Source organism: Rhopalosiphum maidis, chromosome 4 (assembly GCF_003676215.2).
Source record: "Rhopalosiphum maidis isolate BTI-1 chromosome 4, ASM367621v3, whole genome shotgun sequence".
Lineage (NCBI taxonomy): Eukaryota > Metazoa > Arthropoda > Insecta > Hemiptera > Aphididae > Rhopalosiphum > Rhopalosiphum maidis.
In genome coordinates, this window is record NC_040880.1 from 43,876,231 (window position 1) to 43,903,860 (window position 27,630).

At 27.5% G+C, this 27,630-nt stretch overlaps 5 protein-coding genes across 9 annotated transcripts; 3 read left to right on the forward strand and 2 right to left on the reverse strand.

Annotated features, from left to right (window-relative positions):
- The first annotated feature begins 661 nt into the window (after positions 1–661).
- On the forward strand, positions 662–6,409 carry LOC113557478. 2 transcript variants are annotated; one of them, XM_026963021.1, is made up of 10 exons: positions 662–927; positions 2,562–2,650; positions 2,712–2,924; positions 2,991–3,104; positions 4,096–4,287; positions 4,353–4,565; positions 4,667–4,855; positions 4,930–5,190; positions 5,318–5,503; positions 6,351–6,409. In XM_026963021.1, the coding sequence occupies exons 2-9, from the start codon at positions 2,567–2,569 to the stop codon at positions 5,471–5,473; spliced, it is 1,422 nt and encodes a 473-aa protein (XP_026818822.1). In that variant the 5' UTR covers positions 662–927; positions 2,562–2,566; the 3' UTR covers positions 5,474–5,503; positions 6,351–6,409. The 2 variants fall into 2 exon arrangements, with proteins under 2 accessions (XP_026818822.1, XP_026818823.1); XM_026963022.1 differs by lacking the exon at positions 2,562–2,650.
- On the reverse strand, positions 2,295–25,558 carry LOC113557480 (BLOC-1-related complex subunit 6). Of its 2 annotated transcripts, XM_026963027.1 has the most exons (3): positions 25,237–25,558; positions 23,278–23,362; positions 2,295–3,727 (listed from the first exon to the last, which is right to left on the reverse strand). In XM_026963027.1, exon 3 carries the CDS (start codon positions 3,689–3,691, stop codon positions 3,248–3,250), a length of 444 nt encoding a protein of 147 aa, XP_026818828.1. In that variant the 5' UTR covers positions 3,692–3,727; positions 23,278–23,362; positions 25,237–25,558; the 3' UTR covers positions 2,295–3,247. The 2 variants fall into 2 exon arrangements, with proteins under 2 accessions (XP_026818828.1, XP_026818827.1); XM_026963026.1 differs by lacking the exon at positions 23,278–23,362.
- Positions 13,321–22,858, forward strand: LOC113557476 (peroxidase-like). Of its 2 annotated transcripts, XM_026963019.1 has the most exons (11): positions 13,321–13,574; positions 17,919–18,024; positions 18,121–18,373; positions 18,458–18,684; positions 19,156–19,311; positions 19,392–19,588; positions 19,994–20,574; positions 21,432–21,585; positions 21,712–21,885; positions 21,959–22,148; positions 22,214–22,410. In XM_026963019.1, the coding sequence occupies exons 2-11, from the start codon at positions 17,934–17,936 to the stop codon at positions 22,408–22,410; spliced, it is 2,220 nt and encodes a 739-aa protein (XP_026818820.1). In that variant the 5' UTR covers positions 13,321–13,574; positions 17,919–17,933. The 2 variants fall into 2 exon arrangements, with proteins under 2 accessions (XP_026818820.1, XP_026818821.1); XM_026963020.1 differs by lacking the exon at positions 13,321–13,574 and having other exon boundaries at positions 17,934–18,024; positions 22,214–22,858.
- Positions 24,128–25,895, reverse strand: LOC113557479 (ELMO domain-containing protein 2). Of its 2 annotated transcripts, none has more exons than XM_026963024.1 (2): positions 25,757–25,895; positions 24,128–25,314 (listed from the first exon to the last, which is right to left on the reverse strand). In XM_026963024.1, exon 2 carries the CDS (start codon positions 25,153–25,155, stop codon positions 24,202–24,204), a length of 954 nt encoding a protein of 317 aa, XP_026818825.1. In that variant the 5' UTR covers positions 25,156–25,314; positions 25,757–25,895; the 3' UTR covers positions 24,128–24,201. The 2 variants fall into 2 exon arrangements, with proteins under 2 accessions (XP_026818825.1, XP_026818826.1); XM_026963025.1 differs by lacking the exon at positions 25,757–25,895 and adding an exon at positions 25,590–25,696.
- On the forward strand, positions 25,859–27,023 carry LOC113557481 (single-pass membrane and coiled-coil domain-containing protein 4). The gene is made up of 2 exons (XM_026963028.1): positions 25,859–26,076; positions 26,277–27,023. Exon 2 carries the CDS (start codon positions 26,290–26,292, stop codon positions 26,491–26,493), a length of 204 nt encoding a protein of 67 aa, XP_026818829.1. The 5' UTR covers positions 25,859–26,076; positions 26,277–26,289; the 3' UTR covers positions 26,494–27,023.
- Positions 27,024–27,630: the final 607 nt, after the last annotated feature.

The window sequence follows — 27,630 nt, forward strand, 5'->3', positions numbered from 1 at the left end:
TTCGTTTGATAGTTCTAGTCTTCTAGGTATATTTGTTTCATTTATAGTAGGTATTTTTCTATTTATTACAAATATAAGAAAATTTATAAACGTGAGTCCGTGAACTTAAAATACAAAGCTAACTATTGTTTTTTTAATAAATGAATGTTTTATTTATCAAAATACCAACCATATGTTAACTAAGATAAAATTAGTGAAAATTATTCGAATAACTATGTTTGAAAATTAGTCGAATAACTTTTTATTCGAATGACATTGTTTTTGAATTATTTGAATAAACTATTATCTAAATAAAATTGTATCCGAATGTTGCCCAACTCTAATCCTCACATGCTAAGGCATTTATCAGTTAGAATAAATCCCGCCATAGACCTAATACTAGTAACTAGTATATAACTAGTTAATAGGTCTATGAATCCCGCCTTTTTGCAGACGATATTTTAAAATCACAAAATGCGGGAAGGACGGTGTAAGAGATTATTGACAAATTCATAATATTCTTACAACGTCTTTGAGTCACCTATTCAACGATGAATTCTTCAGTGAAGACCATTATGTTGCTAAATATAAATATCAATACATAAGAGAATTTCGCAGAAATGCAATTAGTAATTACGTGAATACACGTTTATTTACGTTCCTATAAGGTTACTGAGTAATAACTAATGAGTATTGATATGTTAGTACTAATATTTAATAATAAATTTATCATTTATGATACTGGCTATACTCAGTTTTACAATATCAAACCTATATTCTGTTTATTCCGTGTTTGTACTGTTTGTAACTATGTGTGTCGTCAACGGTGCCTGACAGTTGACAGTCAACATTTACCAACGTTTAAAATATTTTGCCATTGAATATTATATATTTTTTCAATTTTCATTTGTTTGCTTTTCAGACGGATTTTTGTCACTCATTTTCTCAGTAAGTACATCATTACTTTTGTCTATTTATTATAAATTTAATATTAGAAAAGACTATAACAATAATGAAAAATTTTACAAACGCATAGTATATTATTATCATAGAGGTATACTGCATACACCGTAGTGTCTTGTTTGTTATTATTAATTATTATATATAGTTATTGCAGGTTATTGCATACATAGGTTTGTAAAACAGTCTGCTTGAACTGTTTTTATAGATTGCTGTAGTAATACAACTTTAATTAGTTACCTATTTGAGTTTATTTACTTTTTAGTATCATTAATTACTAATTAGTGAGCATGCACATGAAAATTAAATAAACGTATATATTGTTTCTAAAATGTATATTATATCGCTATGTATTTGTACACTTTATCCCTATCTCTTTTTTACAAAGTATTTATATTAATATTATGTACACTAATAGTTTAGAAATATTTGGGTGGTTTTTAATAACTAAATACCTACCTATTATAGCACAATTTCTATTGTCTTAGATATTTATGTGTATATTGGTATATAGACATATTATATAAAGATAGTTATTATCTACCTTTTAAGCTTTAATTATGATTTCAAAAAATTATTTTATTTCGTAGTTCATTGCTGTATCAATGTAGCTATAGTTTCATAATAATCAATATTTGAATACTTTTTGGTTATTGTGATTTTATGGTCGATCATCAGTTGTCTCTGATTTGCCTAATAAATAACCCTATAATAAAAATGTTTCTACCTAATTATAAACGTGCAATACAATTTCAATGATATAATTATTTTAAGCAAATATTCAATATTTTTAATCACGGTAAATATCTGTAATTATTATAAATCTGATCAATATGACAGACAGACCGTGGCACCGTGTTCCGAATCGTTTTTTCGTAGATATACAATAATTTATCATCGAATCCAAATTTAACAGTATTTGTGGGGACATAAAAATTGTACGTACGTTCGTATGTTATAAAATGTATTATACACAATGACATAATACTAATACTTAGATTAATTTTCAAAATCTCCTATGGGATTATTTTTTATTTTATTGTTTCATTGTTTTTTATTTGGAAACTAAATTTCCTGGATTATTTTTTCGCGGTACCATTTTCTCTTTTTAGTTACCATGATTACCAAATTTGAGTAAATATTTTTTTGTCAGAGTATTATGATTTATGACTATTTATTTATCAAAAAATTATATAATAAATTAAAAGTTCCTGATTATATTACAATTGATCGTATCAATAATAACTAATATGTATTAAATATAAATGTAAAATATAATATATTATAAATTATAATTAATATACATGACACATAATAAAACAATATCTGTATATTGTTAACACAGCTTAATAAAATATGATAAAGTATAAAATGTTGCACACAATAAAAAATATAAATCAAACTAATATATAATTAAAAGTATTATGTACCTATAGAAACTATAACTAAATCAATGTGCAAAATGCAATATTATGCTTCTTAAGATTGCAATAAATTGATCATTTTTGAAAATTGCTTTTTTTTAAACTTATATACCTTTATTTTATTCATATTTTTAGGGGCTAAGCCCCCTTATTTATTCTACTGCTTATTGGGTATGTATATGTTTTTAATTATTTTAGACAATATGGAACAAATAGTCAAGATTTTTGTACATCAAAGTTATTTCATAGAAAATGATTTGATCGTTGACTATAATGTGGAACAAGAAGTAATTTTTGTTTAAAAGTTATTTGAAAGTTATAAATTCATAACTATTATTCTATTTTTAGGCTCTTATTAATGTATCCCCTAAAGATTGGATAGCATTAATACCTAAAGGGTGGTCTGGAGTAGATGAACAAGTTGCTTATAAAACAATTGATAGTGATTGTGATGTAGCAAATTTAGCAATTAAATCAGTTATTATGGAGAAAAAGTGTTTCCAAGATGTTGTTGAGTGTGAGAAACATTATCAACTCATGTATATTAGCCAATATTTAGAGGTAAGATATAATGATAACAATATTAATGTATTTGATTTGTATTTAATTAATATTAAGTATTAATAGATATTAGGCAGAAGTGAATACTTTACTTTTCTTCATCAATCTGGACCTTGTAACTGTATTTCTTCTTCTGTACAAAATGAAAATAAGGATAATTTTAAGCAAAGTCGATTATCTGTAAGTATTTATAGCTATCTACTTGTTAAACATGCACACACATACACACAAATTATTTATAACCTTAAGTGTTAATGTAATATTATTTTTTAATATAAATACATAAATAACAAGAAATTGAATATGACTAATTTTATAAACTATCAATTTACTGCATTTTCAAATAAGTCTAAAATATGTTTTATATCTTTGACTTGTTGAGCCAATTTATAGATAGGTTCCATTTCTCTTGAGACTTCTTCGCATTTAGCCATTAATTGATACATAGATTTAATATTGGCATCAATTGAATCACATGTTTTACAAACCACATCCCTGTATATTTCCAAACAGTCAACAGTTAATGCAGACATGCTGTGTAGGACTCCCGAGAGAGATTCAGATAATGTATCTACAGATGCAGCAATATTTCTAGCTTCAAATTCTAAGTCGTTTAGTAAATTGGCATCTAAAACAAATCTTCCTAATGGTCTATTAGGTATTGTTGGGCTTGTCTGTTTAAGTTTACTTTCCAAATCTTCAGCTATAAATGTTACCATGTCTCCATTCTTAGTTATTATTCCTTCAAGATTGTTTAAAAAGTCCATTTTTTTTTTTAGATTCTTCGTGTTTCAATGTTTGATCTGAAATTTATAAATAAAAATAGTGTAATAACTATTAACCATAAAATTGTGAAACAGTGAAATAATTAAATTTTTTAAATTATAACAAAATTATTTCATAACTAAAATTTGAAAATAATAAAAAGAATTATTATACATATTTTGATTTTAAACACATTTTAATGACGGGTCTATGGAAGACATAGGTCTTCAAATGAGTAAACTTGTAGTATTTTTTTTTATGAACTTTTGATGAAACTTAATATTATAAAAAATATATTACATAAACATTAAACATGTCATATATAATATTGAATACATATATAATCATCCTCATTAAAAATATTGATAAAATTGTATTTATTTATTTTGTATAATTATTTCATTAGTCCTTTAGCCGCAACAAACCATTACGTAGACAATCACCAACACCACGGGCATTTTACAAAAATCGACCTCAATCACAAAATAATGTTGTAAAAAGTGAAAAATTAAAATCAAAACCATGGTCGACAAATAAATGTATTAATTGTAATGCACCAAACAACTTTTCAGCACTTGAAAGTGCATACCTTGCAAAAGTATAGATATAAAATATTAATTATTTAAAAAAAAAAAAACAATTAAATTGAATTTATACAATTAGATTCAAGATTTAACAACAAATAATGAAGCAATGGAGCAACGTTTATTGACATTTGAAAAAGATTTGGTTCATACATTGGAAGTAGTTAATAAACAGTTTAAATTGAGCACAGCCATTTCACAACAAAAACGTGATATTCAAAAATTCATTGATGATTTAGTTGATGGATTAGTTAATGATGGCAAGATAACATTTTGGGCTCATGATCAAGAGGTAAATTTCAATTATTTTTTATAAGAACAGTTATTAATAATAAACAATATAGAAATATATATATATTTAACTAAGTATTAGTACATATGTATATGGTTTAGTTTTCAGTTGTTAGAGAATTTCCAGAAAAAAACCAAATCTCTCCACTGCCAGATGACTGCACATTGTCCATTAATAAATCACTAAATTCGTCCAAAGAGGTTTATATGAAAGCTATCATTGGCCAACAAGAGGAAACTATTCAACATCTTGTTGATAAAATAAAGGATTTGTTTGATCTTTTCCTTAAAGTATTAATTATAAGCATTATTTATTTATAAATAATAAACAAACAAATTACTAATAATTGATATAATTATTATAGGTAAACTCGCAGACAAATGAACAAAATAATTCAGATTTAACTTCATCTGAAAGTAAAATAAATAATATTGGTTACATGGATAGTTCAGGAACTACATATTTTTCTCCTCCATCATATATTACTGATACTTTGAACGATATAAATTTGTATTTGGCCAATACTGTTAATTATGATCATAGAATTGAAAAAATTGGGATAAATGAAAATGTTTGTAACTGGACAAAAAACACTTTTTCTGGTAGTGACTTTCCAGTTACACTGGTAAGCAAGATTAATTAGCTTTTCTTTTTATCGTTGTATATAAATATGCATGTTTATTATACAATTTTATTTTTATTTAAAAGTAAAATTATATCTTAAATATAAATTAAAGTCAAAAATAATTTAGGAATCAAGTGTAATACCTACATTAAATAATGAAGTCAAAGACAAAATATTGACCTTTGAAGATTGGAAACAAGAAAAAAACGAATTTACATTGTGTACTCAATCACCTGAGAACAGTATTAATGAAAAAACAAATCCATTGAACATTAAACAATAAAAAAAGACGCAAATGATAATTTTGAAGAAAGTAATTTTTTTGGAGTATAATTTATGTATTAAGATTATACTTGAAAATCATTATATTAATAATATATTTTTTTACTTGGGGATAAAATGTTCTAATAAGAGGATTTTTCAATATTTTATATTTTTAATACTTGGTTTATAGGATTTAAATGTGTCTTGGAATTTAGTTTGATATTGGGTGAATGCCTAAAGACAGCACTTATTAGTTACCTTAAACTTTCTCTTGTAAATTTATAAATATTATACATATACCTAGCCTACCCTTAGAATCACCAAAACAATTGACTTATCCTTAAACTTTCAAAGTGCCATATCATAAATAAAAGCTCTTAGACTTAAACAATTTCATACCTAATATTTAATTAATTATATTATTATTAAATGATTTTTATATTTCTACAAAATCACAATAACAGTAATAATATAACGAATAATTTTATTAATTTCTTAATATAATATAACTAATCAGTAATCACTGTTCTTTCACAAAAAATCTATTAGTTTAAACTTTGGGCTACCATACCAACAATTGTTTTATTTGTATATCTCCCACATAATATAGGAATAAAGATATTTTGTATTTCCGCAAGAATTCTGGTTTAGGGCGAAGACACTTATTTTATATTTTATTAAGAAGAATATTTCCATTTTTCTGTGCATTGACCATATAGATTTTTAATATTTACATATTTTATAAATATAATCATGTTTTAATTTAAAATATCTTTGATTATAAGTTTAGAATGTATAAATAATATATGATTACTTTTAATAATGAATTATTTTAAGTAAAAATATGTATTAATATTTAAAATGTAATTTTCTAATATACTTTTTATTTCTTTTAGATGTTTCTTGAGATCGTCATTTTACAATTTTAAACATAATGATACTGGAGTTCAGTTACTTTTGGATTTTTTTTTTTTATTTATTTTCATATATAAATCATAATTATGTTATTTTTCATCTTGTTTTTTTTTTTTTATATTCCAAGTGTAATTCCCTAAATTATTTTTTTTTCTATCATTTAAAATAAACTAATAATATATTGTTTGACTTTTGAAAAAAATTGTATTTCAAATTTAAAAAAAAATATGATGTAATAATTACTTCAAGAAACAATTCTTTTAGAATTAAATAACTTATTTTGGATATGGATTTATATCATCTTTTTATGTTATGTATCTTTTGTTATATTTTTTTATGACCCTATTATAAAAATCAGAATTAAAAACCATGGAACTTGCACCTGTTGTGTTATACCTAGTTTTGAGTAGGTCACTGTTATAGATATATTAAGATTTGAGTTTGGTAATATAAAGTATATACCAACCAACTGAAAAACAATTTTATATTAAAAATTTTTTAATTTAGTTATTTGAACTAATTTTTGCTAAAAAAAAGTCATGGATAAGTTAGTACCAAGACATACCATTGAATGAAAAATATGAGTATGTTCTTGGTATAATGGTATAAATACTTTAGTATAAAACTTAATATTACTCAAAATATTTTACTGTGTCCAGAAAATAATTTTATAAGTTTCCAAGATAATATTTTTTGAACAATTAAATTCATTTGTGGAATTTTTAAAAAAAAATTGTTTATTTTCATTTAAATATTGAATTTTATCAACATTTTAAATTCAAATACTTATGCAGAAAAATGGTAGCAATAGTTTGATATTTTTTTAATTTTCTGTAAGCATCATGGAGAACTATTCATAATATTTTTAAGTATTGAAATTAAAAATATTTAAAATTATTATTATTTCTTTTGATTTTGATAACATGAATTTCTAATGTTTATAAAAAAAATTAATTACTTTAATAATTATAACAATTATGAAAAACTCGACTTATTAGTATTTTTTCAAATTTTGATACCTATCTAGAAACAAAAAAGGTTAACGCAAATCGAAAAATGTATCAATTATAAATAGTAAAAATTATTCCTTTCTGAATAACATAACAATTCTATTTTGTCAAAAACTGATGTTACGTATGTTTTTTACTGTTTGTTACTTTTTCCTTAATATTAAGTGCCGAGATTTCCCAGTTAATCTTTAATGTATCAATTCCGACAAATTAGTACCAAAGCAAAAGCTATCTTCAAAGTTAATGTAAACTTTTGGACAAATGCCATTGGTCATGACAAAACGAAAAAACATTATAAATTTGTAAAATCTTTAGAATATTTATGTATTTTAATTTAATTCAAGTTAAAACAATTATTGTAAGTACATTATTATTCATAAAGCAATCGTAGTATTATGAAAGGTATATTTTTCAAATTTATATTATTTGTCTGTTTTGGCACTAGTTACGATGAATTTCCCCAATTGTAATTTTTCTAACATCAGCTTGGCACATTATGCACAATACATCATAAAAACTATAGTATTTTTAATATTTGTTTTTTGTTTACGAGTTAATGGTTATGTTTATTGCAAAAATAACTGTTGGCTGTAAGCCTCGCACAAGCCTATATAATCATCAACAAAATAAACCATAATTTAACACGTGGATTTTAAGTAAATATTCTTATCATAAATTTATAAATATATAGTTTTTTATTTGAATGGATAAAAATGAAAAATATATAATTTTACATGATTATATAGGTATTATTATCTAACAACTAACGTATATGTTATAGTAATTGTTGCTATTTTAATAGTTTTATTCGCTAAATTAGACATCAAATGTATGAGTATATAAATTCTTAGAGATAATTGATTAAAAATTAAACTATTAAACAAGAAAAAACTGGTTTCCTGGTGAACGTTGTATAAAACAGGTTTAAATTGAATATCTTGTACAACGATCAGTACGATCTTATAAATTGCAACAGCTCGTAATAACAATGGTACATCAAAAATCTGTAACCAATTCGAAGGTATTGTCCTTGAATAATATCCAACCTCTGACACGGTCAAACAAAAAGAAAAAAACGATCAAGTTCATAGTTACCATGAAAATTAAAATCATAAAATACCATATGTTACGCAAATAAAATTAGACTGGGGCAAACTGACAACTAATATGTAAAGGTAAATATTATTAATGGTATGAAACATTTATAATATTTATTTAGTATAGCCTCTTTTAATATTGCAAAAATTATAGAAATCTATAAACTTACGTAACTATAGGTAATATTTATATATTATAAAGGTACCTAACAAAAACAAACATTAATCAATACATATAAATATATAATTACCTACCGAATTCTTACATTAAACATTATTATTATTTATTTTTATTAATATGTTTATCGTATAAATATGAATATGATCACATAAGCAGAAGCATGAGGTTTAAATTTTTTATTTTTGTTTACATATACATGGAGTTTGATAAAATACTTTTATTAGTTTTGTATTCACAGAATACCGATATAGAGGTACTCGGGTACCTATTTAAAACATTGATTAAAATGCATTATTAAGTGCCAAATGAAATTCTCTGACTTTCTTTTAAAATCACTTATGAATTTAGATAGTATGGTAAAACTACAAAAGATGACCATTGTCCATAATTAATAACTATCAACTAAAAAAGTTTTCTATTTATATAAAAAATAAAATAAAACAAAAAGTGTACCTTCATTAACTATATAAAACATTAATACGTTCAAAATGTATCCATTTCTTAAGTATAAACATTTAATAAATATATATTAATTTATTAATTAATTATGTACCTAGTATGTTATAAATACAAGCGCGTAGACAGGATTTTTTTAGGGTCGTGATTATTTTTTCATATTTAAATATAATAGACAGAAGGTTTTACACTTTACACATTCTTCATTATAGTCATCAATATTCATATTAATAATATTAAATATGAAATAGAACTTATAGAAGCATAATAGATGGCAATACATTTTTTAAATATCTGGATTATATTATACATAAATATTATATATGTTTTGCATAAATACAGTCAATAAGGGATGTTTAATCCTTGGCTACTACGCCAGTACTATATACTGTGGTATAGTAGTATTTTTTATTAGTAGTATTAAACTAATAAAATTGATCTAATAATAAGTACATGTAAATTAGATATATATTATTTGTAATTTATATGATATAATACATAGGCATCAGGGACGTATACAGTACAATTTTCTGAAGGGCGGGGGTGTTTTTTTTTCAAAAACATGAAAATTGAAAAATTGAACTTTTTTTAATAAATATACAATTTTTTACAAAAATTAGGTATACTTACAATACTTTTTTTTAAATATAAACATTGATATAACAAAATTACTTTCTTGATTTTTAATCAAGTAAGTATGGTAATTAAAATGAAAAAAATATGAATTTTTAAAATTTAAGAATTTGTGTTAAATAGAAAAATGATTAAAATGTAGCTCAGTTGTAATGAGTAGGTCAACAATTGATAATTACGCTAGCTTTAACATAAAATATTAATGAGAGAGATCCTTTAACACACCCAAGCAGTATAACGATTTGAATCCACAAAAACGTCGGCGTGAACAGTCCCAATATTTCTATTTTTTAACTTTTCTACTATTATAGCTAAAAAGTTGGTTGATAGCTCATTAAAAAGGGATTATTAAGTAGATATAAAATGTGAAATTAAAAATTTTTAAAAAAAATTATTTAATTTTTTAGTTAAAAAAATAGTTATTTTTTACTAGATTTTCATTTAATGTTGTAGATTACCGGAACTGGAGAACGGATTTTGTTATTTGAAGTTTTGTTAGATTCACATTGCCTAGGAGAAGTGCAGTGAAGATTTTCAGAACTTTACCTTCAATCGTTAACTCACTAAAAAGCTATAAAGCTGAAAAACATAAAAAACGTTCAATAAAATGTGTTTTAATTTTTTTTCGAAGCTCTGTAGTAAATTAACTATAAAAGATAAAGTTCTGAAAATCTTCACTGCACTTCTCCTATTCAATGTGAATCTAACAAGACAAAATTACAAAATCCGCTCTCCGGTTTCGGAGATCTATCTCACCAAATTAAAATGAAAATAAATAGGCACATTAAACATACATATTGCATACAATTAATAAATTTCTAAAAATTAAAAATCAAGAAAGTTTACATGCCGATTTCTTACTTGGCAAGCGTTTAAACATTAAAATTGAATAAGTAATAATGACTAATAACCATACAAAAACCCAAATATTTTGGGGGTGTTTGAACACACAAAATATTCCCCTGTGTACATGCCTGATAAGCATAATTAACTTAGGAATTATACATAGTTTATTATGTAAAAATTTACTAGGTAATCCAAGAAACTAATAATGGTATTTCCAAAAGAAATAAAATATATCATGATTTATGATTCGCGAGTTAAAGTGCAAAAGTTTAAATATTATTTTACTGTAGGTAATAATTGGTACTTCTACAAATATAAATAATTACGATATAATGTATTCGTGTAAATGTGGGATCAATCTGCATATTTGATCGACGGACACGTCAACATTTCATTAGTCATTAAAGAATAATAATTAAAGTGTTTGTCGACTGGTAAGTATTAAATAATAATATTATTGATCACAGATAGTAATTTTTTGTTAACACGCGGCGGGATTATAAGCTTAATGATATGCATGTATAAGCATATTATTATTGTGTTGTGTTTGGCTTGTTCGGTGTTCGCCTTCCTCACAATCGCGTGTGGAACGTGCATGTCAAAATACCGGTTGAGATGTATTTTTAACTTCACAGATTAAGTAGGGCGCATTTGCGGATGACGGTCAAAGAGTACAAATTAAATTCGAAAAATTTACAAGTCCGCGTAGACACATTATAATAAATTAATAAACAAATAAATGCAGTGTATTAAAAAAATTATATGCATTTGTTTATTGTAACTAATGTAACTACATTATTTAGCCAACTACTTGAAACAGTTATACCAAAATCAATTGACGTTGTACAGTTATTTGTAAACATATATTAAAATACGGTTTTTATTTAATTTACAAGTACCTATCATAAAATAAAATTGACGTAGTGTGCTTAATTTTTTACTAGCTGTACTATAGCCGTGTTATAAATGGGTATAAATCAAATGCAGTCTGAAATGTTTTTAAGAAAAAAAATTAATAATAATAAGGAAACATCTAACAAAAAATGAATAGAATTACAATATACTATAAGGCATACACATAATAAATAATATACATGCACGTAGTCACGTAGCTATAGTAGCTATTATAGTACAACCACTTGAGTTAGTAATTAAATTAGATATAAAATATATTTATATATATAGTCTATAATAACACATCACTTAACCCATCATTTGTAATAGTAATTTGGGCAGGACGATTGGTCGGATAACTTATTTTTTGACACTGGTATTTAAACGTATAATCGCACTGCATTCGACAAATATATAGCACTGTATAATACAATATATAATAGCCAACAGGCGAATTATTGTCATAATATATTGTGATTATATATTATTCTATATCAACTCAGTATCAAGTATCAATGGTATCTTGCCTTTTAATGTTACACTATTAAATCTATAACGGTGGCAATAGACGTCTCTCAATAGTCTCAATGTTATACATGTATATATGCTATACATATATTACACACCGCATACGTCTATATATTAAATTATAACGCGTATTGAGTGTATACAAACGAATAAAAATCGAGACGGAACGCGTACAACGGCCGGTAAAAACTCGCTTAAATATATTATTACAATAATGACTCTCTCTTTTTTTCTAAATCGCCGTGTAATCGTCGATATTACCGTTTTTCCGCTTAACATAACTACGCGTTTGACACGCGAGCATTTAAACATTTTAAACAGGAAATGTGTTTTATTCTGTTTAAACTTTTACCACGATAGGCAGAGCGGGTACATATGATATTCATCCCAGAGTTTGCGATTATACGCGGCGGTCACATTATCATAATATTGTCGAGCGGCTCGTTGCGCAATTATTAGGTATTTACGGTTTGTATATACGATCTCGATACACGCAGTATACTCGCGACGAACGCGAAAAACGCCCGCATATACGGGTAGGTATCACACGATTCGCAACGAGTGTGTGTGACGCATAACTACCCGCAAACGTGCGGCTTTATACGCATTATATCAGGTATATAGTTGTACTGAACACATAATATAAATATAATATTATTGTAATGTCCAAGATAAACGTTTATCGCCGTTTATATGCGCCGCGCGCGTATAAAAAAAATAGTAGTGTGTAATATAATAAAATACAATGAAATGTTTTAGCGCGTCTATTTTTTTTTTAAATTTATTTTTTTTCAAATCGAAGAAGTGTTGCACATCAAAACCGGTTTGACGATAATAATTTCGATCGACGCCGCAGCGCGTTCAAGTTGAACGGCGAGCAGAAGAAATTTATTCAGCAGGTACCGCGACGATAAATCGTGTACATGTGTATATTACACGTGTGTGTGTGTGTGTGTGTGTGTGTGTGTGTGTGCGAGCGCGCGCGCGCGTGTGTAAGACGTGTATGCGTGTAATATGCGTACGTTAACGTACTGCGCGTAAAAATCGAGAAAAAAAAACGCACACGTATTATCCGAGATAAATATTACAATATTATTATATGTGCCTATATATATTATAATATATGGACGATTTATTTGCGCGTCGCGCGCTAGTAGATAATATTTTTTTTTTCATTGATGACGTCCGTCAACTTTCAGGCAAAATTTCCCTCGCTTTGTTCAAAATCCCGTTTGTGTGCCGCCGCGCGATAAAATACATAATATTATATAGCGAGCGAGAGACCGCCGCGCGATATAGAGAGCTCGCCGCCGCCGCGGCTGTCCACTCGCAGTTTTGTCAAAGCCAAAGGTGAATCTTTTTTTACGCATGGGAAGGGAGACGCTGCCGCGTTTTGCTCAAGACGAGACGCATTTTCATTCAGTGCTATCCGGGCAATACGACCTGCTACAATAGTTTATACCGCGGCGGCCACAACAGTACCTATATATTGTATTATCGATGGTTTCTTTTGCGTTCGTCAACGTGCATCAGCACCATTGGTCGACTTGTCCGTTTTGAGTGAGTACCCCGTACACTTATATAAGTACTCAGCTACCAACTATATTTAAGTAGCTCAATATCAATAATACAATATCATAATACCGTCGGACATAGGCCAATATCGTTTCGTTTTTTAGCTTTGTGATTTTGAGCCATATGCACTCATCGCGTGACTATAGCGCGGGCTCGCGCGCGCGCAGTTCGTTTGTTTTTTCGTTATTTTCGCAGCGCGCACAATTATATATATATTATTAATCTTCACGTCTTTATATTTAAAACATTGTTGTTAAGTGCTTACTACTAACCGCGATACAAAATCGTACTGGCGATTTCACAAAATAGCTTTGGACAACCACACAACGTGTGCACAAACAGTGTATTACAATATAGTCTATAAGTATATTATATGCATATACATCGAAATAAATGTGTTAAAACTCACAGAACGCACTGCGTTCAACGTTTATATATATATATATATATAGACGCATTAAAACATTAAATCTCAAAAAAGTATTTTATATTTTATACTGCGACGTCTTAGTTTATTGTCTATATCGATCTTTGTTGTGAGAACCGATGAGGTATAATGAAATCAATATAATATAATGCGTATTTATTTTATTTTATAGCCTTCAGAGTTCAGTTAGGTACATATATATATATGATATGTCTACTTATAAAATTATTATTTCTGTACATTAATTTACATAATACATCAAAACAAGTAATTTATATAATTTTTTGTTTATGCGTACTTCGTGTACTACGCATATTGGTAATTAGCATTATTTTTTGTCTTCAATACTTATATGAACTTTTTATAACAAGTAATAATAACAGCTTTGTTCGTATATGATATTCGATACAAAACTGTAACAATTAATATGCTAACTAAAGGTTTATTTGTCTTTGTGATCACACATTCTGCATGGTTAATGTTCGATAATAGGTGAAGGTTAGGTATTGGCTAAAACAACAACTTATTTAAGGCTAACTATACAAGCCAAAATGAAATATTAATGAACACCGGTGCAATTTATATAGTTATACTATCGATTATCAATAACTTTTTGATTCATAAACGTACGTGCTTTAAATATATGAAAAAAAATTAAATCAATATAATTGTACAGCTAAAATATATTTTTATATAATAGGTACCTACAATAATGTATACCTAAACGCGATTGTTAAATAATTGTTAATTAGGTTATTTTTAAAAAGAAATTATTGTTGTCTAATTGACTATTTATAAATGAACAATACATATTATATAATATGCATTCCCTAATTATTATTATTTAATATTACGATTTACAATTATAAAGTGATTCTTCTTTTTTAATATTTCTATGAATTGGTAAATGGTAATATTACAGCAATAGTCATCATAATAATGGCCACAATAGACAATAGTTTATAATAATATTTTCAGGAAAATTATAAAAGTAAAAGGCTGTACTAGAGTTGAAGTGAATGTTGAATTTTATTTAAAAAAATATGATAATTTTATAACACTTTTTAGTGGCGATAACTACACTACAGGTGAAACATAAGTTTTCTTAACTTGTCTTGTGGTGCGACATTTCGATTTAAAATTATATACTCCACTGATGTAGATTGTACTAAAAAATACTCATAATCTTAATTATTTAAAAAAAAAAATTATAAAAATTGTGTTAAAGTATATTAATGAAAACAAGTTTGAATTATAGTGAAATTATATTAATATAAATTATAACTAATGCTTAAAGGACAAATATTTACAATAGTTAATCTGGGGCATTGTATTTAAAGTTCAATCTTTAAGAGGGGATTGATAAAAATATCATTCCGAATATTTCAAGGTACTTGGTCCTTATTCTAAAGCGTAGTTAAGACATGTTTTCATTTATTTGGGAAATTCGATGCGTAATTGTTAAAGACTAATTTTTGCACAAATTAAAATTTGTTGTGTTAGTGTCATAAACATTAATGATTTAATATCGTTGCTGACTACTAGAAGTTGTTTTATTTTTCAGTTGATACAATAATTATACACATTTTTATTTAAATAAATAATAGGATTAATGAATTATTGCAAAACTATAATATACTGATGAGTAATTGCAACATGAAAATCGATTGTTGGAGCTTTAATATATATAAGTTAAATTGGTATTAACTAGTAATTATATTATAAATTAATGTTTTTGCATTCAGTAACAAAAATAAAATAGAATTAAACAAAACAATTAATGGAATTTTGAATAATGATTATATTAATTTTAAAATGATATATTATTATTATTATTTTGTGTTTATCATTACCTTATAGAACATTGGAACAGCTAAATTGATTCAATCCTCAACTTAGAGGGTGGTTTCTGTTAGAAAACTTAATATAGTTAGTACTTTTAGGGTCATCAGTAAAAATTTCTTAGAATCTATTTCTTTATATAATTGTTAAAAAAAAATAAAGAAATAAAAATAAAGAAAATAGATTTTGTTATTTTGTATAGATAGTAATTCAAAAATAAATATTTTTAGAAACTTGAATTTCACAAAATATTTATCGATAGTATTATTATATAAATAGGATGTATAATTTAAAAAAATAATTTGGCTCTTTATGCTATTTATAGACATTTTAAAATGTTCTAGTTTTTTAAATTATTTATTGAAAATACATATATTACATGGTTTCTATTGTAGTTCATCCCCCGATTGGAAAACATCAAAAATACATAATCACCATTTTTTTATAAGCATTTAAAATTAAAATGTTTACGAATTTCATTAAAATAACAGAAATGTACAAACTATTTTGTAGTTAAAAATACTTACAATTACTACAAAATTCTAATTTAATATTATGTTCATTACAGTGATTAGATATTTAGATGATGCGGTACATTCAAAATCTACAATATAGCAAATCACTTCGGACTTTTTTTTGAAAGTATAATATGTTTACAATCTTCTAAACAAAAATATATAGTGTTCACAATACATTTCCGATCAAAAAATGTATCAAATAACATTTTTGAATATCTGTTATTGCTTAAAAGTTATTTTTTAAACCATTATAGTTTCTTTTTTTTAAATTCAAAAGTTAGTGATATATTTTGAATGTCAAATAGAAGAACATTTTTATAGTTATCAATATTATCATTTAGAATTATTTATAGTATAAGTTCAGAATTAACTTTTTACAATTTAATTCTGTTATTTTTAAGTCATGAATGTCATCATTACTTATTAGATAGTTAATACTATATAATATAGGAACTCTGCTTATTTTCACTTGTTAGATTAAAATGATTGGACAGAGTGATATTTGATAGTTTAGACTCACACTTGTATGAGGAAAAATCAAGTTCTTAGAAATCAGTTCTAAAATGCTAAAATGCTAGACTTTGGATAGATATTATAGAATATACAAAATATCAGAATAAGCTAATTGTTAGGTCAATAATAATCTATTATGCAATTTATGTAAAGAGGAAAACACGTATATTTAATCTTATACAGATATTTGAGTTGGTCAACACTTATTACATTTAAAATTTTTAATACATATCATAATTACTTATTTAAGAATACTATTAAAATTATATGATACAATCATAATATCTTAATAAGTAATAATGTAATATTTTATTTTTTTGTTCGTGGTCTACTAATCTACTATAAATTTCATAATATAATTAATTATCATCATTGGTAATATTAAATAAATATGAAATAATATTAATTAATCAAAAATCGAAATTTTATAACTACAAATTGTTATACTGCAGACATATAATACTGTGTGTACTAATTTATCAAAATAGGTGAAAAATGTTTATATCATCGCTATAATATAGCATATGCCTTCTTTGTTAGAAATAAATACCAATAGATTATACAATATTATAATTTATTATACACGTCAAAATTAAATACCTTTTATTAAGTATATACAAAATATTCAATAACATACTGAATTTTAGCCAACAATTAACAGCTTAGGACTTTTTTAATTGGGGGATGGAGGAACGGAGGATGATAGTAATATCTATAGACTATATTACTATAAAAAACTTTTAGAGCATTCGTAATTAAAAAATTGGATACATAAGATACGTGTGAATAATAAATAATAATATAAAGTAACACAAAATAACACAAAGTAGCTCAGGATTTAAAAGATAGTAGCTAAAACCAGTTGAGATCAATGAACTAGGCTAATATAGATCTTTTTTTTAACTGCATTTCTTTAGTTCTTTTAATAAATTATACTAGCTGATATTTTGAAGGTTAATATATGAGTATAGTATTATTTGTGTAAATATATTTTAACATCATAATTATACATTTTGAAAATGATTACAGTTTTTGATTACCAGAATGAGTTCCTTAATATCCATACAATTGTTGATTTGCATAGTGGTATTACTACCATCGTGTTATAGAGGAGAAACCGAATTAAACAAAGAAGGTATAAATTATATTTTTAACTATAGTTTTGATATTTTTATATGTATATTTAAATTGGTTGCAATGATTAAATTGTATACAATTTTTCTGGTGATAGACTCATCAAACCAGTTCCTAAATCTCAAAACCCAAGATCTAGAAAATGCAATTCAATATGGTACCCAACAAATTAATATGCTTTCTCGTCATGAGGATTCGTTATCGTATGCTGATGTTCATGTGAAAATTGGGAGCCCGTCCCATGGACAACTGATCGATTCTAAACCTTCCATAGACGGGCATTTGGCATCTCGAAATGCTGAAATTGTTATTAAAGCTTCACATTACATAATGAACAAACATTGTTTGGGGTAAAAGCAAACAAATATTTCAAAGAAAAAAAATTAAACAATTCAATTGTGTAACTTATTTTATAAATAAAACAATCATTTCAGCACCGGAATTAGTCAAATTCAATGCGCCAAAGATTTAGCAAAAGTAAAACTAGACCAGACTTCTTTGGGTGAGATGTGCTTGTCAAAATATTTCAACGAAACAGCGTGCGTTGGGAAGAACTTGAAGTATCGTAGTGCAGACGGTTCTTGTAACAACTTGAAACATTCCTTTTGGGGAAAGGCAAACACGGCTTATAAACGTTTATTGTTTCCAGTCTACAAAGATGGTAATATTCCCAAATTATGTTTATAACGCACGCCATCCATATTATACAATATTATTACATGTACAATATAAATTTTATTTATATTTAACACAATAAGATAAAAGTCAGAAAATGTCGGCCCGTGTACGAACTTTATCTAGCCCGTAGACAAGAAATAAATTTTGTCTTGAGTTTTTTTTTTTGGTAAACATTTACCTACAGTAGATTTTTATAAAGTCTCCGAAAACTTCCGGCTTTCTCAAAATGTCCCTCCAAAAATAATAATTGGTGATCCTTGCATTCGATATTCCTAGTGCACTCCTATAGAACGTGCTATCTGATATTTAAATAATTTGCATGACAATTTTATTTACATATGCGTGGCTAGAATTCTGTACAACATAATATTATAGTATAATATCTAACTAACATTTATATTGTTGGTATACAATCACTTATACACTTAATTTCATTGATTTTATATAAATATAGGTTTGAGCTCGATTAAAGAACTGCCAAATTCTAGAGAACTGAGCACCGGTCTTGTCAACGACGAGAATTCACCCGACAGCGTGAAAACGATCGCGATGGCGTACTGGACGATATTCATAGGCCACGACCTATCACACACGGCTGTTTCCAGCATGCGTAGGATTTAACACATAACCGTATTATATTAATCGAATGATTGTAATTAATGCATGCGTACGTATATGTGAAATCCATAGTGAAAACGAACAAATCGGTGGACTGTTGTAACGAGAACGGAATGAAGCAAGCGCCACGGTACACACACCCGTCATGCGCGCCCATAATCATACCGAAAGACGATAAATTTTTTTCACCACTTCGCCGCACGTGCATGAACTACGTGCGTTCGGTGCCAGCGATGCGGACCGATTGCACATTTGGACCCAGAGAACAAGTAATAGCCATCATAATATTAATTAACTTATATATTATTATTATAATTTATAATTAATAAGTAGGCATGTATAGGTAAGTATTAATAGTATTATGTGTAGTTACTCGCAAGGGCGCCATTTAGATGGGGGGTTGACAGTTAAGCGGTGGATCGCGGATAGAAAATACAAACATGACCCTATAAAAACGTTAGGTTAAGTTAGATTGCGAAGTGTGTTAAATAAATAAAACCGGCGAATGCTTTGTTATTATTTTTTTAATTTGCTTTTACGATCTCGAGTATAAACAGAAAAACTAAAAAAAAGTGTGCTCGGGGTAGTCCAAATTTTCTTTTTAAGTAAAACTTACATTGCGAATTCGTTCACTACTTCAACTACTACCTATTTAACAAGTTTACGTTCCGTAGTTGAACCAAGCCACTCATTATTTGGACGGGTCAATGATATACGGCTCGTCAGCAGAACAGACGTGGTCGTTGAGGAGCAAGTCGCGAGGTCAAATGTTGACGCACACTGGCGGCGACGGCGATAGCGATAGCGACAGCGACGGTGACCCGTTGCGTCCACAGTATATGCCCCTGGCTGCCAGCGAGTCGAATGCGTGCCAGGCGGGAGGCGATTACGCTGGCACGTGCTATACGGCTGGCGACGTCCGAGCGAATGCTCAGCCTCATCTGACGGCCATGCACACGCTGTGGATGAGGGAACACAACCGGGTGGCCGGGCTGCTGGCCGTCATCAACCCGCACTGGGATGACGAGCGCGCGTTCCAAGAGGCCAGAAAAATTGTGACGGCGTCTATACAGCACATCACGTATGGCGAGTGGCTCCCAGCACTGCTTGGCAAAAAGTACACCAAGCGGGGATTGGAACTGTCACCGAAGGGGTACAGTGACGCGTACGATGAGACCGCTGATCCGACCGTCAGCAATAGCTTCGCGACCGCGATACTGCCGTTCGTCAACTCCATGTTCAACGAGACCCTCAGGTTCGTGTTACCGGATGTTATATTATTATGACGTATACCTATTTCGAGATGACGATTTCGACAATAGCTATGAGCACTCATCATTGTTCAATTATTTTTATTTTTTTGGAAAATTTAATATGATTAGACGTATATTCGTGAGTTACAATAATTCATATATTATAGACGAACGCGCATAATAGGATTTTGGTTTTTAAACAATGGTGTATACATTTTTAATTTCATGATCTGGAGCAGAATTTATTATTTTATTTGATCGAACCATCGAACAGTTCATATTAATTCTTAAGCATTTAATTTTAAGACTAGTATATAGTTAATAACGCATTTCGGAAAGTACCAATACACTACAACACTTCGACTTCAATTATCTATTCTAAACTTTAAATTTCTTACAAATAAAAAACCTATTACTTAAATATGTGATATTTAATTAAATGTAAAATGAAAACATATAGATTGTCGTATGATAAAATTAAAACAAATAGTTCTTTAAAAAAAAAAGCATTTACTTATTACAGTGTTATACATAAGTATGTTCTAGCTTACGTCAAATTAGATTAGGTATATATACAAAATATAACTATTTGCATAGGCACAATTTGGGTTTTAAATTGGAGGGCTACTATAATTTAAATATGTGTCTTTCCATCAATAAACTATTTTAAATACAAACCATTTTGGGGGGACTTAACCTCCCAAATCGCGATTATGCTATTGGGCCAATACTGAGTATTCGCATATCAAATGTTGTGCTTTAAGAGAATCATCCAACATGCCATGTAATAAACTACGACAAGGCTTACAACCTGCAGGCATGAAGCGACTAATAGTTTTGGTGCGTTTTTTGTTCATAGTTTATACTTTGAAAACCGAGCGACAAACAAAAGTCTTTCATTAAAGGAACATTATAATCGACCGTCCGATTTACAGATGAACTACATGGATCATCTTGTCAGAGGACTATCCATGCAGAATACACAAAAAGTCGATATGCTATTCACGCAAACGGTATGTTTTTTTCAAGACAATCGGGATAGTCATAAGCTTCTAACGCAACGATTTATTTTTTACATAACTATATAATGACGTCAATATAGAAGTATATTATATTATATGTTTACCTACATTTTTTAGATCACAAATTACTTATACAGTCATCCAGATAATATGTTTGGGATGGACATTGTCAGTTTAGATATACAACGAAGCCGCGATCACGGTATTCCAAGCTACACACAATTTAGAAAATATTGTGGACTAAAAGACATAAAAAATGTACAAGATTTGAATCAAATTATGGTTAAAGGAGTAAGTTTAAAAAAATTTGAAATAATACAAAATATACTGTATTAATTATTTTCTTCTTGTATGTTATGTTTAGTCAACTAATAGATTATTGAGACAATACAAAACTTGGGACGATATAGATCTATTGATTGGTGCATTGTTTGAGAAACACGAAGACGATGCAATGGTAGGCCCAACGATGAGATGCATTATTAGAGAACAATTTATAAGAACTAGAATTGCAGATAGATATTTTTATGATTTGCCAAAAGTATTCAAAAAACGTTAGTATTACTGAATTATTTTTGACAAGTGTACTTAATTTTAAATGAACATTTTTTAATTGTAGATCAACTGGCTGAAATCAGAAAAGTGACTCTTGCAAGAGTCTTTTGTGATAATAGTGATAATGTCACAAAGATGCAACAACGAGTATTTTTTAAACCTATATCTGCTGAAGATGATTTACTGCCTTGTGATTCCCTATTAATTCCAAAAATCAATCTTAAACATTGGTTAGAAACGGTCGATACAAATAGGAAATAACTTAAATATCAATGTCTAAAAGGTCATAAATGTTAATGACTATGTTATCTGACTTGTGATTGAAGCCTAATAACCACTGATAACTTGTTATTCTTTTTTATTGTTAGTTTTATTGCTAACAGTCTAAATCACTTGCGTCATCGGCCTACGTATAGTGTACACATAGGCTTTTATGATAACTAATTGATAAACTATAAAATTTAAACGATAAATTCCTTTAGAGAATTTACTAATTTAGGCAAATTAGATTTTATTTTGAATAAATAAAAATTAGAAGTTTATAGATTCTATTGTATAGGTATTATTTGATTTTTCATATTGTAATTAATGAAAATATTAAACTTATGTGGATTTTTATCCAAATTTCCTATTACATCACTGTACCTTGTTAATAAATTGTAAATTATAAATATTGGCTTTTTTAGTAATATAATTATTATCAGACTAAGTACTTTTTTATTTGTGATTTTATAAATAAGAATTAATAACTATGTAAGATACTAAATATATAATTATTTTTAGTTGAAATATTATAAAACAATTTTAATTTTTTAAAGAATTTTTGATGTAGTATTTAAACTTAATTATTATATTTAATAATAATAAATGCACTATCCTATCAATAGGATTATATTTTTAAGATCTAGTTTACCTGTGGTGGTGAACATTCCTAATATGACAAAATAAATTACAAAAATATATAAATTCCACTATTTTATACTTAACTTATGTTCCTTTTATAATGACTAATAAGTTATTATGAATATTTACAAAATGAAAGTGTTGAAGACTTAAAAACTTAGTGTGTATTTATTATATATTTATTGGTTTTGGAGATGTGGGTAAAAAAATTATGTTGAAATTTACTTGTGAACACATGTTTATCACTCCAATAATGAGCAATTTGGTTCTTTATTCACCTTGTTCAGGTAGTCATATAACAGGATTATACCTGAAAAATATACATGCATATGCATCAATTTACAATGACTAGGACTAGGAAGTTATAGTTGTATTATATATTTTTCTATATAATAATCTAAAAAAGCGCCATAAGTCACAACAAATTATTGTCTAATCAATTTTCCACCATATTTCATTAATATTATAGCTATTAAATAATAACAAACTATAATGTAACAAATAATTAATAATTTTGTTTTTTGCATATCATATAATATTATATTGACATCTATAACTTCCAAGCCTTAATAATGACCAAAAATAGTCTCTACAGAAACTTGATTAGTTATAAACAGAATTTTTAATTTCTATTAACTCTCTAGTACTAAATTTGCATTTAAAATTCAAGAAATATTAAAACAACAATAATTAATATACTTTAATACCTTGATTTACTTATGTATATTCTAGTGATAAAACTATTTTTTAAATATTTTTGAAAAAACGCATTATGTGAATAATTAATAAATAATTAATTTTATTTTAAACTTTTTCCAACTATTATAACATAATTTAGTTTAATTAATGTAAGATTTTAATAATACTTTAATCAATGAAAAAAACATCAGGTGTTAGTACATCAAAATATGTAAAAGAAATATATTTTGACTTTTGAGTTCAACAAAATACAAACTATTAACATCATAATTTTTGAATAATTTTAATACATTAATTGTTATGAATGATGTCAAAACAGCAATAATAATACATTTTTTGTTTTTATAAATCATTAAAATGTTTAGAAAAACGGCCAAATTATAGGTATAATATATAATTAAAGTAGCAGTCTAGTTAATTGTATACTTAATAGACTTACAAAATATAATTTCACCTATTTAACACATCAGTTGTATTATCATTAGGAACATCAATAAGAAAAACAGTATCACTTTTTTCCAGCTTTTGTCTAATAGTTGTTTCAAATTGCTTACGATGAATTGCAAACTCCATGAGATCCTTAGGTTTTGCGTCCAACCAAAATTTGTCAAACTTCCAAAATAAGTAACAATAGAACTCGTTGAAATCTTCATATTCAGGTGCATTACGCTTATTATAAAAATGAGTCTTGGCTGAACCATCAACGACTAGTCCTAATGCCATACTCGTTAAATTTATTCCAACAATTGCAAAAGCATACCCATGGATTGGATGCATTGAATGTGATAAAGCACATCTGGCCAAATGAGTATATTTTGATGCAAAATATACCAAATTATCCAGCCCTAATGTTCCCATTCCTCGAAAATCAGTTTTTGGATCATCTCCTTGAAATCCAATGTCCTGCCACTGTTTGGTTACTCTATTTTCTAGACGATCATTTGGCATCAATTCATCCCATAAAAGTAACAATGATTTTTCATGCACATCGTTTGTACAATCATATGGAATGGCCGCACTTGTTTTAATCTCTTCTACTAGTTGCATGTATGACCATATATTGTTCACACATTGTCCAAGAGCGTTGTTAAATCGTTCATACTCACACTGATCAATACGCTTTACACGTGTAATTGTTGACACAGCATTTGGTATCTGAATAGACCGTCCCAAGTAGAAACTTCGGTCTGATGCACGAGCGTCTAACACAGTGAGCAGACCGCGTATTTGCGGCCTGTTAGAATCGCGCAAAGATCGTTCTACATTCAAGGTTCTGCGAGCACCCACTGGCTGCGCATAACATATGCGTTGCAGTTCGCAGAGCTTAGTGGTCTGGCGCAAGAACCATTTGATCACTTTCCTCAAATACCAATATATATAATTCCGTACTAAGTATAACCACATGACTACGGGCGGATAAAGTCGTACAATATCGGGTTTTGCTTAGAGTTCGTTATATAATAGTTTTGTGTCTGGGTAACTTACCAGTAGAGGATTGTGCATGTCGAATGTTGAGTGAGGCTGGAGAGACCGGTCTTAAACGCACGTGACGTCTTCTCTTGGCTGAAAATTATTTACGACGATTAACACAAAATGTAAAACTTTCAAATTCCGGTGCCGGCCATGGGCTAAACGCAAAATATGAAAACTTTAGAGTTAAGACGGATGACGAGTAATTGACGACCAAGCAATATAATGTATTATTAAATATTAATTAATAATTATTATTTATTAATATTCAATAATAATTAATGATGTAGAATAGCTGGTAGATACCTACAACTACTTGAATACTTAATATATTATGTACCTACTATCTAGTAGTTAGTTGTACTCACCTATCAGAATATTAATAATATGAAACGAACACGATATCGTATTTAGATAACCAACAGTATGGCCGAATATTCGGTACAAACTTTTACACACAACACTGTGGTTGTGTACTACGTGTACCATCCCTCACGTTCAAACCATAAGCATAGCGATAATTATTGGTACTCACAAAGTCACGAGTCACGAATTTACCCGTTGATACCACATTACCACTTGTCTTGATGATGATTTGTATTTGTTATCATTAAGTGCCGAAGAGGTTGACGTAAACAAATACAACTATACAAGACGCGAGACCGAGACGTGTGTCGTGTACTCGTCTAGTGTTGTTATTGTGTTGGTGGTGTTTGGCTGCTTTTTGTTTTCGTGGCAACTAAATTGTAACAGTAAACTACCGACTGTGTGCTGTAATTGACTGTTGTGCAAGTACCGTCATCTTTCAACGCCCGAACACGAATATCATTTCCCCTGACTATTTGACGTCTCAGTGTAAGTTATTTACCGACAATATCTAAAATCCACAAATATAGTATTGTTTGTATGATTTTACATATTATGTTTGTACAATATAGTGTTTAACTTAAAAAAAAAAAATTAAAAATGCACCTGTTTATCAACTTGCTTTTAGGGCTTAGATAATAACATATTTATGTTTGTTCAGTAATTATTTGTTTGTTATTTTGTCACAGTGTCTGATTAAAAATGAGGAACTCACGTACCAACAAACCAAAGGAGACCAACAAACAGAAGAAGGAGAGAAAGAAGGAATTCTTGGAAAACAAAAAAAATGTTGTGTCGGTTGTATTGCCCACTTTGACCGTCATATTTGCTCTCATCACGCTGTTCATCTATTTAAAGGTGCATCCAAATGCATTGAACTTCATGGCTTCTGAAAAATCGCTTTAAACAATGAATCTAATTATTATAATATCATATCTTTTTCATTCCCTTCTATTGTACACACAATTATCCCCAATTTAAGTTTCAGTGTTTTTTTTTTTTTAGTTTATGGCATCTGTTAATATGTTCTATGCACAATAGTTGTGTGCATACATATCAAATTAATGATACAAATATTAACTTTAAACACCATGTTAACATTCAAATTTCAAAGTATCTTGTTTATATTATTTAACAAATCATTTTACTATGTTATTTGATAATGTTTGGCTACAAAATCAATTGTATCTACAAATATTATTAAAAAATCATAAATTTATTTTATTTGATATTTGGATTAAAATGTACCGATCATTGCCTTATATTTTATTTTATTAGTAATTAAATTCATTATACTTATTCTATTTTTGAAATTTAATTATATTTATTTAAGACTGTTGTTTTATAAGCTGTTTGTTTTTGATTTAAAACTTTTACCTAAACCTCATGTCATTTTTCTAAATGGTTTTTAATAAAATATAGAAATCAAAAGCATATTAAATTTAAATCTCTAGTTTTTATAATTAATGTTAAAAGCTTTAACTACAAGGGTTATAAACTAATAATAATTCAGATTTGTGGATATATTGATAGAAACTTAAATTTCAAAATCTTAAGGTAAGATGTTTTGTATTATTGTACTACCTATTCCATTTAGTGTCTAGCTGTTGAAAAATAAACAAATTTAAAAATACTTGTATTTTTAATGTTTTAGTTAACAATATTTTGTTTTAATAACAAGCTAGGACTTATATAATTTATTAATAATTGTACTGAATTGGATAAAAATTATTTTATTTAATTAACCAATTATAGGGCCACTAAATTATGTTTTAATCCCTTGAATTATCTAATACATATAAGCTAATTAATCAAAATTAAACAATAGCTAACATTAAACATTATTTAAATGTTAAATGATTGTTCATGGCGTTTATCGTACGCGCATTTGCTCAGTTTGCTGTAGAAATTAATTTTCATAAAAACAAATATGTAGCCGACGTTCAGCGGGCGTTTTGTACTAGGTTTAAAATTTTTCCTCGTTAAGCAGTCCTAGATCAAAAATCAATTATTTAGACATTTAGTGAGTAAACGTCTTAAGAA

Coding starts and splice junctions, on each gene's coding strand:
- LOC113557476 (XM_026963019.1), top strand. CDS start 17,934: ATGAGTTCCTTAATATCCATACAATTGTTGATTTGCATAGTGGTATTA. Junction 19,589..19,993: donor CATTTGGACCCAGAGAACAA/GTAATAGCCATC, acceptor TACGTTCCGTAG/TTGAACCAAGCCACTCATTA. Junction 21,886..21,958: donor ATCAAATTATGGTTAAAGGA/GTAAGTTTAAAA, acceptor TGTTATGTTTAG/TCAACTAATAGATTATTGAG.
- LOC113557478 (XM_026963021.1), top strand. CDS start 2,567: ATGGAACAAATAGTCAAGATTTTTGTACATCAAAGTTATTTCATAGAA. Junction 4,288..4,352: donor AAAGTGCATACCTTGCAAAA/GTATAGATATAA, acceptor TTATACAATTAG/ATTCAAGATTTAACAACAAA. Junction 5,191..5,317: donor GTGACTTTCCAGTTACACTG/GTAAGCAAGATT, acceptor AAAATAATTTAG/GAATCAAGTGTAATACCTAC.
- LOC113557481 (XM_026963028.1), top strand. CDS start 26,290: ATGAGGAACTCACGTACCAACAAACCAAAGGAGACCAACAAACAGAAG.
- LOC113557480 (XM_026963026.1), bottom strand. CDS start 3,691: ATGGACTTTTTAAACAATCTTGAAGGAATAATAACTAAGAATGGAGAC.
- LOC113557479 (XM_026963024.1), bottom strand. CDS start 25,155: ATGTGGTTATACTTAGTACGGAATTATATATATTGGTATTTGAGGAAA.